We start from the raw sequence: 14,689 nt of genomic DNA, 5'->3' as shown, positions 1-14,689 counted from the left end.
GAACAGTTGGTACTGCATCTAATATTTTCGGCTGTGTCAAATTACCGTCTTGCCGGACAACATAAATTGAGGACAGATGAAAACGATTCTTTACAAAAATACGTTTACGAATTTATCTATACTGACTTATTATTAAAATATGTTATAAAAAAACGTTACATACTTATTATTCTTGATTTTCTCTGTGGTTTCGGTAATCAAATTCCAGTGGATAATGCTTGGATACGACTGGATATTTATTATTTTATTATAAACTTGAAGTGCTAAAAATCTCCTAGAATAACGATACAAGCAATGTAAGTAGTCTATTAACTCGGTAAGTTGAGTCAGTAACGCGAAATATCGTGTCGAATGTGCAATCGTGTCGTATTATGTAGGCGATAAGCTTTAACTGCCACGTAATTGCAGTAACAAGGGTGCTCTAACGTTATTTAGTTCGGCGACGTTAATGTCCGCGACCGTGTCACGTTCGTTACATTTAAATAAAATTATTTTTCAATCGTTTTTCACGTACTTGAATACGTACGCCTAGTTTAAGTTTTTAATGAATTAGCACCATTTAAATTACGTAAATATATTAATAAACAACCACCTACAACGACATCATAATACTGTTTTTATACATTTATTTATTACAATTAGGTTTATTTAAAATTAATATAAAGTTTTTTTATGGTTTTTTTTTAGTATCACATATACATATTACATGATCTTAAGTGAATTATAAGTAATTTTATGATAAGTTTTTGTCATCACCTTTAACCTTGATCTACTTAGAATTTAACAACTTAATGAATCTTCATTCAGTCAGTAAATTAAGTAAATAATAAATTAGTTATTTTAAGAATATATTTATAACAAACCTCACAATATATGTATGGCGTATTTTCGGTCTGCATATCTCCCCGCGACAAAATCGGAGAATATGTATATTTTTTTGCAGACGTGGAGTGTCAAAATCGTCAACAAAATATCGTTGTCTGACTCAATTATCCCCTGAGCCGTCAGTCACATGCCATGGGATCGATACAGTTATGTGTAAACTATGGGTAAGCCCGGGTTCACGTCGGGATAATCTTTGCAGCGACAACGTTAGCACGCACACGATATCGCTTCTATCATATATACAATGTAACACCATATCTATTTAAGCCATAAGGAATAAAAAGACAGTTGAAATGTTCGCTACATAACTTTAGAATATGATAAATTCTTCAAACAAATTACAACTAATCGTATTATTCAATAATATTTATGAAAACTTTTTTATAAATTGTTTTATAAGTTTATAAAATTGAATTAATACGTAAACAACAATATTTTTCATATTATTGATGACTTAAATCCACTTGTGTTTAACCAAATTTATAATAAAGCAATAATTTTATATTAACTGTCATATCCATATTGGGCAATATTATAAATTTTACAAGTTAAGTGCTTTTAGATGCACCTCATAAAACGGTAATGGAAGAGGTAAAAGAATTTAATCCTCTAATGGACATCCTTTTAACACATTAATACGTTTAAATTTCGTAAAGTGTTGATGACGGAAAACGGCCTTCATACAGAAAATATACCAAAACCCTTTCGAAAAGCGAAGCGAATTTGATCCGAAATCTGTTCGACCATATGTAGATTTTTATACGAGTTTAAAACAAAAGTTTGACCATTCAATATAGTTTGGCCATTTTTTTTTATTTCAATTTTATGTATAACTATAAAGCTTGTTGGTTGCTTTCAATCTATACTTCGGGACTGCATTTAGAAGATTCTATAGGAATGTTTTATACAGAATATTTATATATATATAACTACTTAGTAAACCATAAGTTTTTAACTGGAGGTGATAGTACTTCTTATAATAGAAGTTCATCGATATTGTATGACATGGTTGTTGAGAATCAAAGTTTGTTAACCCGAACCCCAAAATCAACCACTGTTACATCAATGAAGTGTTTCCATGTACTGATCGTGTATCGCATTGCGTTGATCCTCACAGCCTCTTGACATCGTGCAGTCGTAGTCATCTCAAGTCGATATCGAGTATCGAGTAATCCGTGCAAGTATCGAACTAAACTCGAGCGCACCAGTAACATGAACGCATACTTGTAAGAGCGAAATTCGATTAATGCCTAAGCTCACCACTGCAATGCATTTCCAGATGTCGACCGATCGTCGAATACTATTTTGGCTCGACTATTATAGAATCTCACGTATTTTACAAAATACATCCAAATCAAATAATATGAATACATAGTAAATACTTCAGCAAATCATGTTCTTAGTTTTTTAAAAGAATATTACGTATATGTAGTTACGACATGAATCATGATACTAAAATATCTTATAAAGATATAAATAAAACGTTCCAAAACTTGTAATTGTTTATTTAAGGTACGACTGTACATATAAATACTCTAGATAAAGAACCGTCTGGGAATATGCTTAGGAAATAATTATTTTCACTTAAAAGCGATGAAGGTGTAAACAAAGTACTCGTAAGCGCACTAGTTAACACTAGGGCTGGTAATGGGTTCGCATGCGGCACGGGCCGACGCCACCGAACAGCGGCGCCAATTAGAATCAGCACGTAACCCAGCGTCATCATTGCCACATTGCCAACTCTGACGCATAAAACGAATTAAACGGAAAGACAACATATAAAATATTTTTTGTGAAACATAATATTACGATTATTTCTAAAATAAAACATCAACAACAACGAACTGCTTACAATGAACAAATTTTCATTTTGAGTAGAGTCTTTATTAAAATATGGTTGGCCCTATTGGTTTTTAAATATATTTCAGCATTTGAAGCAAGCGTCACTTTTAAATTTTTTCAAAGTGTAAAATTTAAATATATATATAATCTTGGTGACATTTTAGCCCCGCGAGTCCAGTCGGTCGCTAAAAATTTTATCGAATAAATTAGTCATAGAGCGTAAATTTAATTAGCGCGATAATTGGCGCACAGGGCGGGTTTTAATCGCCAAGTAGAGCAATGTACGCCCCTATTAAAACTCTGGCTTGCTTAAAGAAATGTCTTTAGTTGACTATGGAACGCATAGCTATTTTTAAATTAAAATGCCATAAATTTAAATAACTTCAATCCACTTTTAATTATAAATATATTTTGATACGACATCTTTTATAAAAATGTGCTTTACACGTTATTCTATGTATTTTTTTATGAAGATTCTCTATATGTATTATGATTTTAAGTGTTTTAATGTAGTCGTGGGTTTTCATTACCATAATGTTTTTCAATACGGTGAACCTTCTATTGATTCATAATTTGCATTTATATATCATTATATAGAAATAAAATATTAAGGTTTACTTTAAAATATATTAAAGTACAAGATTTTTATAAGAAAATAGTGAACGATATCATAAAAAATAAAGTGAAATAGATCGCAGATTGTTATTATTTTAAAATTGTTGCCAGTAATAGTAAGCGTTTAAAAGATTTTATGGTAAAATTTTATTCGTATTTATGTATTCTGTCCGAATAATCAATAAACGAGAAAGCGCTGAACAGTACTGGTCGCTCTTTAAAAAATCATTGATACACAGCTCTGCACTCCTACTGCATGAATATCGTAACAACCAGTCTTTATTACGACTTAGGCACGTTGCCCACTAAACTATTTTTGTTTTGAAGTTTCTACATCTTGGAGCAAATATGCCTTAAGCTTTCGGTGCTATTGGTAATCGTATAATATAAAATTTGTATGCCTTATAAAAAATATGTACTTTGAAGAATGGTTATCATAGTTTCTTTACTTACATTAATTTCTTAAGATATATTGTCCTAAAGAGCCAAATAGCTAAGCGATGCATTTTACGAGATAGTTTTCTTTGGCAAATCATTCCCTGCTCTTACCGCACTGGAACTTACAAGTCGGTACACGTCTCTGGAACTCTCTTGCTGATCATATAGTCTTATAAAATTATCAAAAAACGTCTTAAAATTAAAGTAAACGTTTGTCTTCAATTTTATAGTAATATGTGTATTTTTTTGCTAGCATTCTTTCGCCTGTTCTTCTCATATCCATAGTGTTTATTTTCGAAATAGTGACAGATTTCTGGTAATGAATAAGCAAGTAATACACTTCTACGTATATTGATTAAAGATTTTGACTTGGACTTTGACTGTGATGTGGCCGCGTGAAAATATATTTTGTTCCGTCAATATATATTATTTTAGATATTGTCTGAGTAAAATTTTGTGATATTAATCAATTACAAGCTAAGTTAAAAAACGCTTAAGCTTTAAGTAAAGATATATTTAATCATTAGGTACCATAGGCAGTTATATGTTAATGAGTTGGTATGAAGATAATTATGAGGTTATTTTTTTTTAAATATAACGATGTTCGCTTAATTAAAAATTAACAATAAAAAGTATTCGATGGGTATCACGACAATGAAAATAGAAAGTCCTTCAAGCGTGATTCACACAAAAACTTTCGCAATTCATATATAATACTTTTCAATCAATCAGTTTATAAACAATTCAATTAGTTTAATAACAATTTGAATTGTTATTTCATAACTTAAACAATTTCAGTCATCGTTAATTTCAAATTTCTCAAGATTCTCATCTATGTCACCGTTAGTTCATTAAAGATCGATATCAAAATTGATAACGTGCAGTTCAAATTGCGTCCCGGCGGACGTCATGATCGTATCGATAGTTGAGTTCTATACACCTCTAGCTTTCGCTTACATATCCGCCTTTAAGACAGCCTCAGCCGGCGCCAATCAAGGCTCATTGTACTTTCGTCATTCAGATATATTGGACATGTGAGACTAAACATTACCTGGACTGGCTGGACTAGATATGTGCTGATTTAGTGTTTACATACTAGTTTTAGAATACATTCAGTATTCTAAAACTAGCACCATTTCCGAAGAATATTTATTTTAATTTTGTTTAGTATCTTGTTATAATCTTTAAAAAAATTATATACGAAACATTTGGTGTTTTCTAAATAAAAGTAGGTTACGTCCTATTCACAATTTATTAAATAAAAAGTAAATAAAAAAAAACATAATATAACATCGGCTAACCTATATTGCCAGTTAGACCGCTCAGTAGTCCGTAGGGGTCTTAGTCGAGTCGAGTCGGGAATGTTTGAGAGATCATGTTATGAAGACAGTAAAGCGGTTCGACTTCTAAATGGTAGTTTGATTGACACTCCCTTGTGTGAATTATGGGGCACTGAATCATTGTTTGTGACGCTCAACGCAAATGGCAGTCACGTAAAATAAACATTTTTTAACTTTGAGTTAACTTGATTGGATAACTGCATAATACATTGAAATAGCGGTAAATAATATTTATTTTCGCAATAAATAAATGGAAGGTCGCATTGTAAATAAAAATACATGTATGTTTTAATTTTTATTTAAATTGTTTCATGGGTATTAAAGAAAATATCCAAAACCAGGCATTTCACCCACATCACTTTTTAACGGGAATTATTCGTAAATCGAAAATGCTTACAGAATATACTGCTAAATTTGAAAAAGTATAACAAGATCAAATATTCTGTGTGTACTGTAATTGCCTGCTTATGAATAATACAGGCCAAATTTTGTGTATTATAAGGTTATATACAACCATAAATTTAACATTTAAAATGTTACTATAAATATATATTTTTTTTATAGTTTTTGGTTTCATTTCTCAATTACTAAAACGCTTTTTGTTATTTTATTATTACTTAAAAACTCATCTTCTATCTAATAATTTGAGAAATATAATAAAATTGAAATAAACATTGAGCTCTTTCGATGCTTATCTTTCGATTATCAAATGCCTATCAATGTATGTACGCACGAGTCACGAATATATTCTATATTTATTTTTGCAGTAACTTGTTTTGAGATATAAAAAATATTCAGAATCCTATTATCTATTATAAAAACATATTCAATTGTTTAATCACATAGATTTTGACGACAATGTCATTTTAATGACGAAAATATTTAATCCGCGGATTTATATAGCATTACAAAATTCTAGGTAAGTATCGTTATAATAAATGATGAAATACATATTTAGGTAATCCCAAATCAGATATTTAATCTTTGATTGTGGTATTAAAAAAATATATCATATTATTAATTATTTATATAATATAGTAATTAAGATAATGTTCCTCTAATGCAGGTATGTGATTTTAATATTTTTGTAAGCTTATCATGGGTTTGTATTTTTCATGTGTATATTTTCTTTTTAGTTTTTATCTGTTCCGGCAAACGTGAGACAATCTTTTAGCTTAACTTAAATCTAGATAAAATTATCGATACTTAAAATACGTACATTACACTTTGTTTTGTTTTAACAGAAAAAAAAGAGGCCTGTTGCATTAATTTCATTTTACAACATTATTAATTTTCATTCGTATTATCATCTTATTTACTAAGCTGTGTATTTATCGCTTTTATCTGTTTAATTATTTTTATAATCTAAAAATTATCTAAAGGGGCCAAGGTATATAAGAGATGTTGTATTACTCGAAGGGACCCATTTACTCCTTCCACAATGAAATTAGCAGTGGTACTTGTGTCTTTTATCGCTTACGTTTCAGCCAAGTCATACCCCCAGGACTTGTCTGACGTAAACCCCGCCTATGGATACTTAACAAAATACGGTATCCCCGAAGGTGAAAGAATTCAAAAGGCTGAAGAAGACTACTTAAGAACACCATCTGCAAAAATTGTTGGAGGATCTCCCGCTGCTGTAGGACAATTCAAATATCAGGTAGTGTTTAATATTTTTAAAATTATTTATTGAATTACATTGTATAAATCTCCGAAATATAATGAATATATTTTCTTCGTTAAACAGGCCGGTTTGATTAGCGATATCATCGGCATCACTGGCAGAGGTGTGTGTGGTGGTTCCCTTATCACCCCTAATCGTGTCTTGACCGCGGCTCACTGCTGGTATGATGGCAGGAACCAAGCTTGGAGAGTAACCGTTGTTCTCGAATCTATCCTCCTCTTCAGCGGTGGTACAAGAATTGAGAGTACTGATGTCGAAATGCACCCTCACTGGTTTCCACTATTCATTTTAAATGACATTGCTGTCATCCGGCTGCCTAGAAATGTACAACTATCTGGTATGTTATTTAGTAAAATTTTGTAGTTTAATATCCGAGTCAAAAAGTGAGCTTCCTTTTAATTTCAATACATACAGTACAATCCAAAAACTAGTATTTTTTATATAATTTAATTAAATAGTATTATTATTATTAGTATTACTAGTATTTTCAGACTTGGACCTTATTTATGTATATTGTTTTTAACTGTTTCTTTAATTAAAAAATATATATTTTAGAGACCATTGGAACGATTGCTTTACCTACTGGATCTCTTAGTACAGAAGACTTTGTCGGAGAAGCTGCAATTGCTTCCGGTTTTGGAATAACTAAAGATGGTGAGAGAATTTACAATATGTGATAAGTTATAGAGTATTTTATGCAACAGATACCTTTCAATCGATTGATAATATATTTTTATTAAGATATCATATCTTCTAATCAAAAAGTTGATTGCTTCAAAGCCAATTTACTAATTTTCGACAAAAGTATATTTTTTTTATATTAAAAAAAAACATTTTCAGGTGGTGGTATTTCTGCGGACCAGTTTTTGAGTCATGTCACCATGGATGTCATTCCAAATTTTTTGTGCTCACTGGCTTATCCAACGGCTATCCGACCATCAAATATTTGCACAAGAACTGCCGGAGGCACTAGCACCTGCAGAGGAGACTCTGGTGGTCCTCTCGTTGTTTATAGGAATGACACACCATTATTGGTTAGTCTGCATTCTGTATTTTAAAATTAAAAAAACACTCAAATGTACACATATGTACTAAAAATCCTTACGTAAATTAGCTTACTTAATAATGAAAACTTTTATTTTATATAATTTTTTTATTTATTTTATGATTTATACTGGTTTCGAAAAAAAGAGACTTCTCTTTAACATTTTTTTCTACGGTATTAATATGTCTATTTTTATACTTAGTAAGGCTTTATATATTATTTCATTTGATGCTTAAACCTTTTTTTAGATTGGTGTAACTTCCTTCGGATCTGTTTTTGGCTGTGAAATTGGTATGCCCGCTGCATTTGTCAGAGTGTCATCGTTCCTTGATTTCATCCACGAAAATCTTTAAGATAAAATATTACGGATAAGTTTTAATAAAATGCCTAACAAATAATAAGTGAATTTATTTTCTTTCAAAGATCTATCCATCTACCAAATAAAAAAAAATTAATAGAAATTATATCAATAATAAAATACAGTCCAGTAAAGTATATTGTTTCTGCTTTCGATTCCGTATGGAACTTTGCAATTTATTTACCTGTGTTTTTATTTATGGTTTAGCAGAAAATTCACAGGAATGCGTGTTCAAATTATGATCATCATCATTTACAGAAGTCAATCAGAATTAAAACTGTTTAGATGCCTCATGTATATCTCTAATCACTTGCGGCAAAGTTTTTTAATTCTACGTCCATCTCTAAAATCGGATTGACTTAATTTATTTATATATAGTATTAATTTATTAAACATTTCTCCGCATTCACCTTCTTTTAAGTGATCGTCTAAAACCCCTTTTCATTTGTCTTTCGTATATCTTTTATCTATTTTTTTATTTTTCGTCTATCTCGAAGAACTTACGTCAAGATGCATTTTGCTTGCTTTACACGAATATTTCTGCTACTTTATTTAGTATGTTAAAATTCATGTGCAATTTTAGATGAGTAAACATCTTTCCTGCAATTTTTGGAATTACATTAGCAGCCTGTAAATTTCCCACTGCTGGGCTAAGGTTTGGAGCATATTCCACCACGCTGATCCAATGCGGGTTGGTGGAATACACATGTGGCAGAATTTCATTGAAATTAGACACATGCAGGTTTCCTCACGATGTTTTCCTTCACCGCCGAGCACGAGATGAATTATAAACACAAATTAAGCACATGAAAATTCAGTGGTGCCTGCCTGGGTTTGAACCTGAAATCATCGATTAAGATGCACGCGTTCTAACCACTGGGCCATCTCGGCTCATCTTTTTGGAATTGGTTTCGTAGAAAGGGACGGAAGTGTGTAACACGAAGCAGGAGAAGCACACTCTATTTGATTTGATCATTTGATTAATCGATTGTAGATAACAAATAGCTTGTAAAAATTATAGACACAAACCGTCTTCATTGATCACTCTTTCTATTAGTAAAGTCTGTATCGAAATCGGTGAAGTAGTAAAAAATAAGTAAGCAGAGATACAGTCAGAAAAGTGCAATCTTGGTTTATACAATTAAAAAAATAATAATAATACCTATTCTATAAGTTATTATATAATATAAGTCATTATAGGGTTTTCAGTTGTTTCTTCTCGGATAAATCAACAATCCATTTTACCATTGAAGATAATTAAACGAACCCGAAAATTAAATATTAATTGCCACTTAAAGTATTACCACTGAACTCTTGACGCCTGAAAAGTAGTATTATTTTATTTTTGCTTAGATTTGACCTGTGTTTTTAAATTTTCAACATAATTATTTCACTTTAAGATCGTATAAAGTAAAATAATGAATCGACAATTGATATTTATATGTTAACCTTAAATATAGAGAATGTAATACTTTTCCAATCAATATTCAGGAATTGTTTAGATATCCTGTCTATTGTTTTTTTTTTTTTTAATTAAGTAAGACTGTTTTTAGTGCACCAGTATATCAATTTATTCATATCTCTTTGTGAGAGATTATTTAGCTTTAATAAGTAAAATTACAATTCTTATATTTTTTAAATCAACAGCATACATAAAAGGCGTTTAAAAAACAATAATATAATTTACAATTATACAGTAAAGATTAGGACCCAAGTGTGAGCTCTGAGAAACACGTTTTTTACACACCACAAAAAAATGGTTTCTTAAATATGCCTGGAATCATCCTAATAAATATCCTGATACACTGTATCAATATAATGTAGAATCAATATACTTTGGGAAGCCGGATTAAATGCTTTTGTCCGTTCCCTCAGACAATCAGTCAGTTACCATCAATGTCATTGAACTGTATTGCATAGACCCATAGATTTTGGCACTCACTTATATTTTTCTTTAAATAGTTCAATAGTTGAATCGTTCTGAAGATATATAGTGACAGCCATTACACAGTGAAATTAGCCATTCAATTAAACGCCTAGCCACTTTACTAAACGGTGCTGTTTAACAAACGGCCTGAATGACACTCAGCCAAATCATCTTCCGTTCATAAAATAGAGTAAATTGTTTTAGACTCGTCACTAACTCTGTTTGGCCTTCTCGATCTGACTCCTAACCTAAACTAATCTGCTCCTGAGATATTAGCAAAAATAAATATTGTAATTCTAACCTTAATATTATCAATTAATTATCCTTTAAATTATGTTTATAGGATAATTGACCTCCAGCGCTATGGCATGATTAGCACCTGCACCAGCATCAGTGATTGTGTGACCAGTATCAGCCGCTTTCTTATATACCAAGAAATTAGAATTAAAAAGTGCTCCAAAACAAAAACATCATTCGTAAACTATTATCCGCCAGATTGTTTTTACCTTTCTACTTGTATATACTTTAACTTTGAATTAATTTAATAATTGTATTTTTTTAATTTATAACTTTCAATAAAACTTAGAGGATATCAATAGCTTATCAATTTATCAATAGATCTATTGGACATAGTCTGTGAGAGATTTAACAGAAAATTATCTGTGGTTTGAATGACTATTGACAGTAACACCATGACGGCGTAATATTTTGACAATTAAAATATATCTGCTCTGAAGTCAAAACTCAAAACAGTATTCGTATTTCGTTGGCCCAGAGTAATTATTAATAAAATGGAAGAGATTGGCATCGTACTCCCTGAAAAGGTATTATAGCAATATTGAAATGTATTTTGTGTAATGCTTATTGCAATATTTTATTTCGAATATTTATTTTTGTAGGATGACCAAGTCACCGACACAAAAGGACTTTCATTTGCAGGCCCCCAATCCTTTGAAGAATTGGAATCTGAAGATCTATATACTAAATATAAGGTAACTTAATCATTTTGAATAGAAAAAATGGTCGCTTTTGTGTTATTGAAACCAATTTTGATTGATGTCTTATATGATGCCATTTTAGTTCATCTTGAGTGTTTATATTAAAGAACTAAAATAAATACAAAAAACAACTTCATTATTCATACTGAAATGTAAAAATCATATTTACAAATATATTTTTATCATATTTAAAATAATTTAAATTTTAACCAAGACTTTACGATTTTGTAACTTATTTGTCTTGTCGAATATTAATTATATTGATGGATTGCAGAAATTGCAACGCATGTTAGAGTTTTTAGAAGTGCAAGAAGAATACATAAAAGATGAACAAAGGAATCTGAAAAAAGAATATCTACATGCTCAAGAAGAGGTTAAAAGAATTCAATCTGTTCCTCTTGTGATTGGGCAGTTCCTTGAAGCAGTTGATCAAAATACTGGAATAGGTACATTCACTTGTAAATTATTATTTTCCCAAAACAGTTAACTTCTCTTAGTAGGCTTGTTGAAGCCCTGTCTGGGTTATTGTTGTGTTTGTAAAGGCTTTTCGATTTTTTTCTAAGATTAAAGCTTATACTATAAATAGCCTACAAATACAATGAAATTGTTAAGTTTTAATATTTTTTAACACAATTTCTAAATAATTGAATACTCGTAACTGTATCAACCCAAAATATTCGGATTGTCCGTAATAGTAACCTGTTATCACTGTATAACATGTGTATTAATTGTCTCTTGAGTGTAATTAGTAATTTTTTTTCACAGTTGGAAGTACAACCGGCTCAAATTACTATGTACGTATTCTGTCTACAATAGACAGAGAGTTGTTAAAGCCTTCGGCATCAGTAGCTCTGCACAAACATTCGAATGCATTGGTAGATGTCTTGCCTCCAGAAGCCGATAGCTCCATTTCTATGTTGCAAGCAGGTATGTCTTCGATTAATGATTACTAAAAAGTCTTCAAACATTAGCACAGTTATAGTAATATAAACAGCATTAAAAAAGGTTTTACTTCACTTAAATTATCAGTGAGATTTATAAATAAGTTAAATATGTCAAAATAAATTTTAACAATAAACTGTTAAAGAATGTTATTACAATTTGCCAAATATTTAGTGTGAATGGATGTATAATCATGATGAATTTTCTGTTAGCAAATTTCTTAATTGTAAATATTTTTATTTCACAGATGAGAAACCAGATGTCCAGTACTCAGATATTGGAGGTATGGATACTCAAAAGCAGGAAATCCGCGAGGCAGTTGAACTACCACTTACCCATGTAGAGCTTTACAGGCAAATTGGTATTGAGCCACCCCGGGGTGTACTCATGTACGGTCCTCCAGGATGTGGTAAAACCATGTTAGCGAAGGCTGTTGCCCATCACACTACGGGTAGGTAATCTTGTAGTACATAATGTCATTCACACACAAAACAAACATTCAACAAACAATAATATTAGTAAAATACTTCATAATTTTTTTTTTCTATAATAAAATATTTCTTACATTACTTTATTTTAATTGTGGCACCAAAACTCAAATTATCATCAATTATTTAATGTTGATGTTGATTTTTATTCAAATATATATTACTTACCTTCTTCCATATGTTTCTTTGTAATAATCAAATAACTATTTTATTAGATATTTTACTAGTAAAACCTTCTATATTTTTTTTACAGCTGCATTCATACGTGTAGTAGGATCTGAGTTTGTACAGAAATATTTAGGCGAAGGTCCGCGTATGGTACGTGACGTATTCCGTCTCGCAAAAGAAAACAGCCCTGCTATCATTTTCATTGATGAAATTGATGCCATTGCTACTAAAAGGTAATTTGTAATTGTTGACACATTTAAAAAGTATGCATTACATGATGTTGTAATATTTTTTCATAATGCTTACAGATTTGACGCACAGACTGGTGCTGACAGGGAAGTGCAAAGAATCTTGCTGGAGTTGCTCAATCAAATGGATGGTTTCGACCAAACCACTAACGTCAAAGTGAGTTGGATCTTGGAAAAAAAAACAATAACAATAACATTAAGACAATATTTGTTTATATAATTTTATAAACATGCAGGTTATCATGGCTACCAATCGTGCTGACACTCTGGATCCTGCCCTGCTCAGACCTGGTCGTCTTGACAGGAAAATTGAATTTCCTCTCCCTGACAGGTATTACCAATATTACTATTATCTATTCATTCTAAAAATTATACATCACGTAATCAAAACAATAACTGTCACTAAACTATACTTATAGAAAATTATTATTATTAGGCGTCAGAAACGTCTAATCTTCTCGACTATCACGGCCAAGATGAATCTGTCTGAAGAGGTGGACTTAGAGGAGTTCGTAGCGCGTCCGGAACGTGTGTCAGGTGCCGACATTAATGCGATCTGCCAGGAGGCCGGTATGCACGCCGTGAGGGAGAACAGGTACATGTTAATTATTACGCTTTTATAGAATACAAAGTTAATATTTTATTAATTTCAGAATTGTGTTTGTTAATTGTATTATTAGACAAACTTGCTTCAAAATCATTACTTTTATTTTTTAAACTACATTCTCTGCTCTTGTTTTTAATAAATATTAGACAATATAACGATTATGATATTTACATATATAAGTGGATTCTTGGATCCTAATCTTCTATGATTTTTAGTCATTATGTAATAGGTAGGCTGCTGATTCCGAATTCTTGGCCAACCTACCTGTTCAGTTCAATAAATTAAAATGGTGGACGGATATCTCAAGGAATACAGTAACAGCTACCAGTTTTAGAAACATCTCTTCTGTAAGCACATTAAGCCGCTGTTCCTGCGTTTAAACTTATTTCGGTCGCCTCTTATTTACCGTGCTACGATTTATGAGAGCAAAACAAAGAATGCACCTATTATTGTACCTGCAACATCCCTAGACGCCTGTCTCATTGGTTGTTAAAATCAATTAGGATACAAATGTATGTCTACATGTACAGTATATTCCTCGACTGTAGAACTTTGCAATTTTTTTATTGCAAAAACTTTTATATCTAGTAAAAATAATTTCATGTCTGTTATAGGTACATCGTGCTTCCGAAAGACTTTGAAAAGGGTTATAAGAACAATATCAAGAAAGATGAATGTGAATATGAATTCTACAAATAAGTATTTAATTGTAATATTTTGAAGTAATTGATTAAAAATTAAACCTTGTAAAATTATGTAATTTTTTTTATTTATAAAACAACTCTTATACAATTAATGCATACTACAGGTAACCCCAAGACAATATTGTAACTAAGTCGTATATAAATTATTAGGTCACTCAGATGACACCAGAAAATAACTATTACCCCGGCATAAATGTTGGCGTCAGTCAAATTTTATTTTTATAACAAGTTGCTACCCGCAATACAACTTGCAGGCGCTGTCTTTCCAAATATAACGATTGCTGGCTTGTGACTGCTTGAGTATTTGACGGGGTTGTTGTAATCTACACTTATATAGACTTACTATATCCGTCCTGGTTTCCTTAGTCATTTTACCATGAGTGAAAATAAAAATTAAGTG

The 14,689-nt window shown here is 31.0% G+C and overlaps 2 protein-coding genes across 2 annotated transcripts; both read left to right on the top strand.

Moving 5' to 3' along the window:
• Positions 1-6,538: 6,538 nt before the first annotated feature.
• Positions 6,539-8,247, top strand: LOC125068684 (brachyurin-like). Its single transcript, XM_047677960.1, has 5 exons — positions 6,539-6,780; positions 6,868-7,141; positions 7,360-7,458; positions 7,645-7,838; positions 8,098-8,247. Exons 1-5 carry the CDS (start codon positions 6,562-6,564, stop codon positions 8,200-8,202), a joined length of 891 nt encoding a protein of 296 aa, XP_047533916.1. The 5' UTR covers positions 6,539-6,561; the 3' UTR covers positions 8,203-8,247.
• A 2,569-nt stretch (positions 8,248-10,816) lies between these two features.
• Positions 10,817-14,353, top strand: LOC125068628 (26S proteasome regulatory subunit 6B). Its single transcript, XM_047677868.1, has 10 exons — positions 10,817-10,958; positions 11,034-11,126; positions 11,407-11,578; positions 11,898-12,059; positions 12,322-12,525; positions 12,816-12,963; positions 13,039-13,135; positions 13,215-13,309; positions 13,415-13,573; positions 14,200-14,353. Exons 1-10 carry the CDS (start codon positions 10,926-10,928, stop codon positions 14,282-14,284), a joined length of 1,248 nt encoding a protein of 415 aa, XP_047533824.1. The 5' UTR covers positions 10,817-10,925; the 3' UTR covers positions 14,285-14,353.
• Positions 14,354-14,689: the final 336 nt, after the last annotated feature.

The sequence above is a fragment of the Vanessa atalanta genome, chromosome 14, assembly GCF_905147765.1.
Source record: "Vanessa atalanta chromosome 14, ilVanAtal1.2, whole genome shotgun sequence".
Classification (NCBI taxonomy): domain Eukaryota; kingdom Metazoa; phylum Arthropoda; class Insecta; order Lepidoptera; family Nymphalidae; genus Vanessa; species Vanessa atalanta.
Note: the sequence above shows the minus strand (reverse complement) of the source record. Positions and strands in the feature narration are given on the sequence as shown.

Excerpts from the sequence above, each read along its gene's own strand:
- LOC125068684 (XM_047677960.1), top strand. The coding sequence starts at position 6,562 with ATGAAATTAGCAGTGGTACTTGTGTCTTTTATCGCTTACGTTTCAGCC. Across the intron at positions 6,781-6,867 it reads TAGGACAATTCAAATATCAG|GCCGGTTTGATTAGCGATAT; the intron begins GTAGTGTTTAAT and ends TTCGTTAAACAG. Across the intron at positions 7,839-8,097 it reads GGAATGACACACCATTATTG|ATTGGTGTAACTTCCTTCGG; the intron begins GTTAGTCTGCAT and ends ACCTTTTTTTAG.
- LOC125068628 (XM_047677868.1), top strand. The coding sequence starts at position 10,926 with ATGGAAGAGATTGGCATCGTACTCCCTGAAAAG. Across the intron at positions 11,127-11,406 it reads ATCTATATACTAAATATAAG|AAATTGCAACGCATGTTAGA; the intron begins GTAACTTAATCA and ends GATGGATTGCAG. Across the intron at positions 11,579-11,897 it reads TGATCAAAATACTGGAATAG|TTGGAAGTACAACCGGCTCA; the intron begins GTACATTCACTT and ends TTTTTTTCACAG.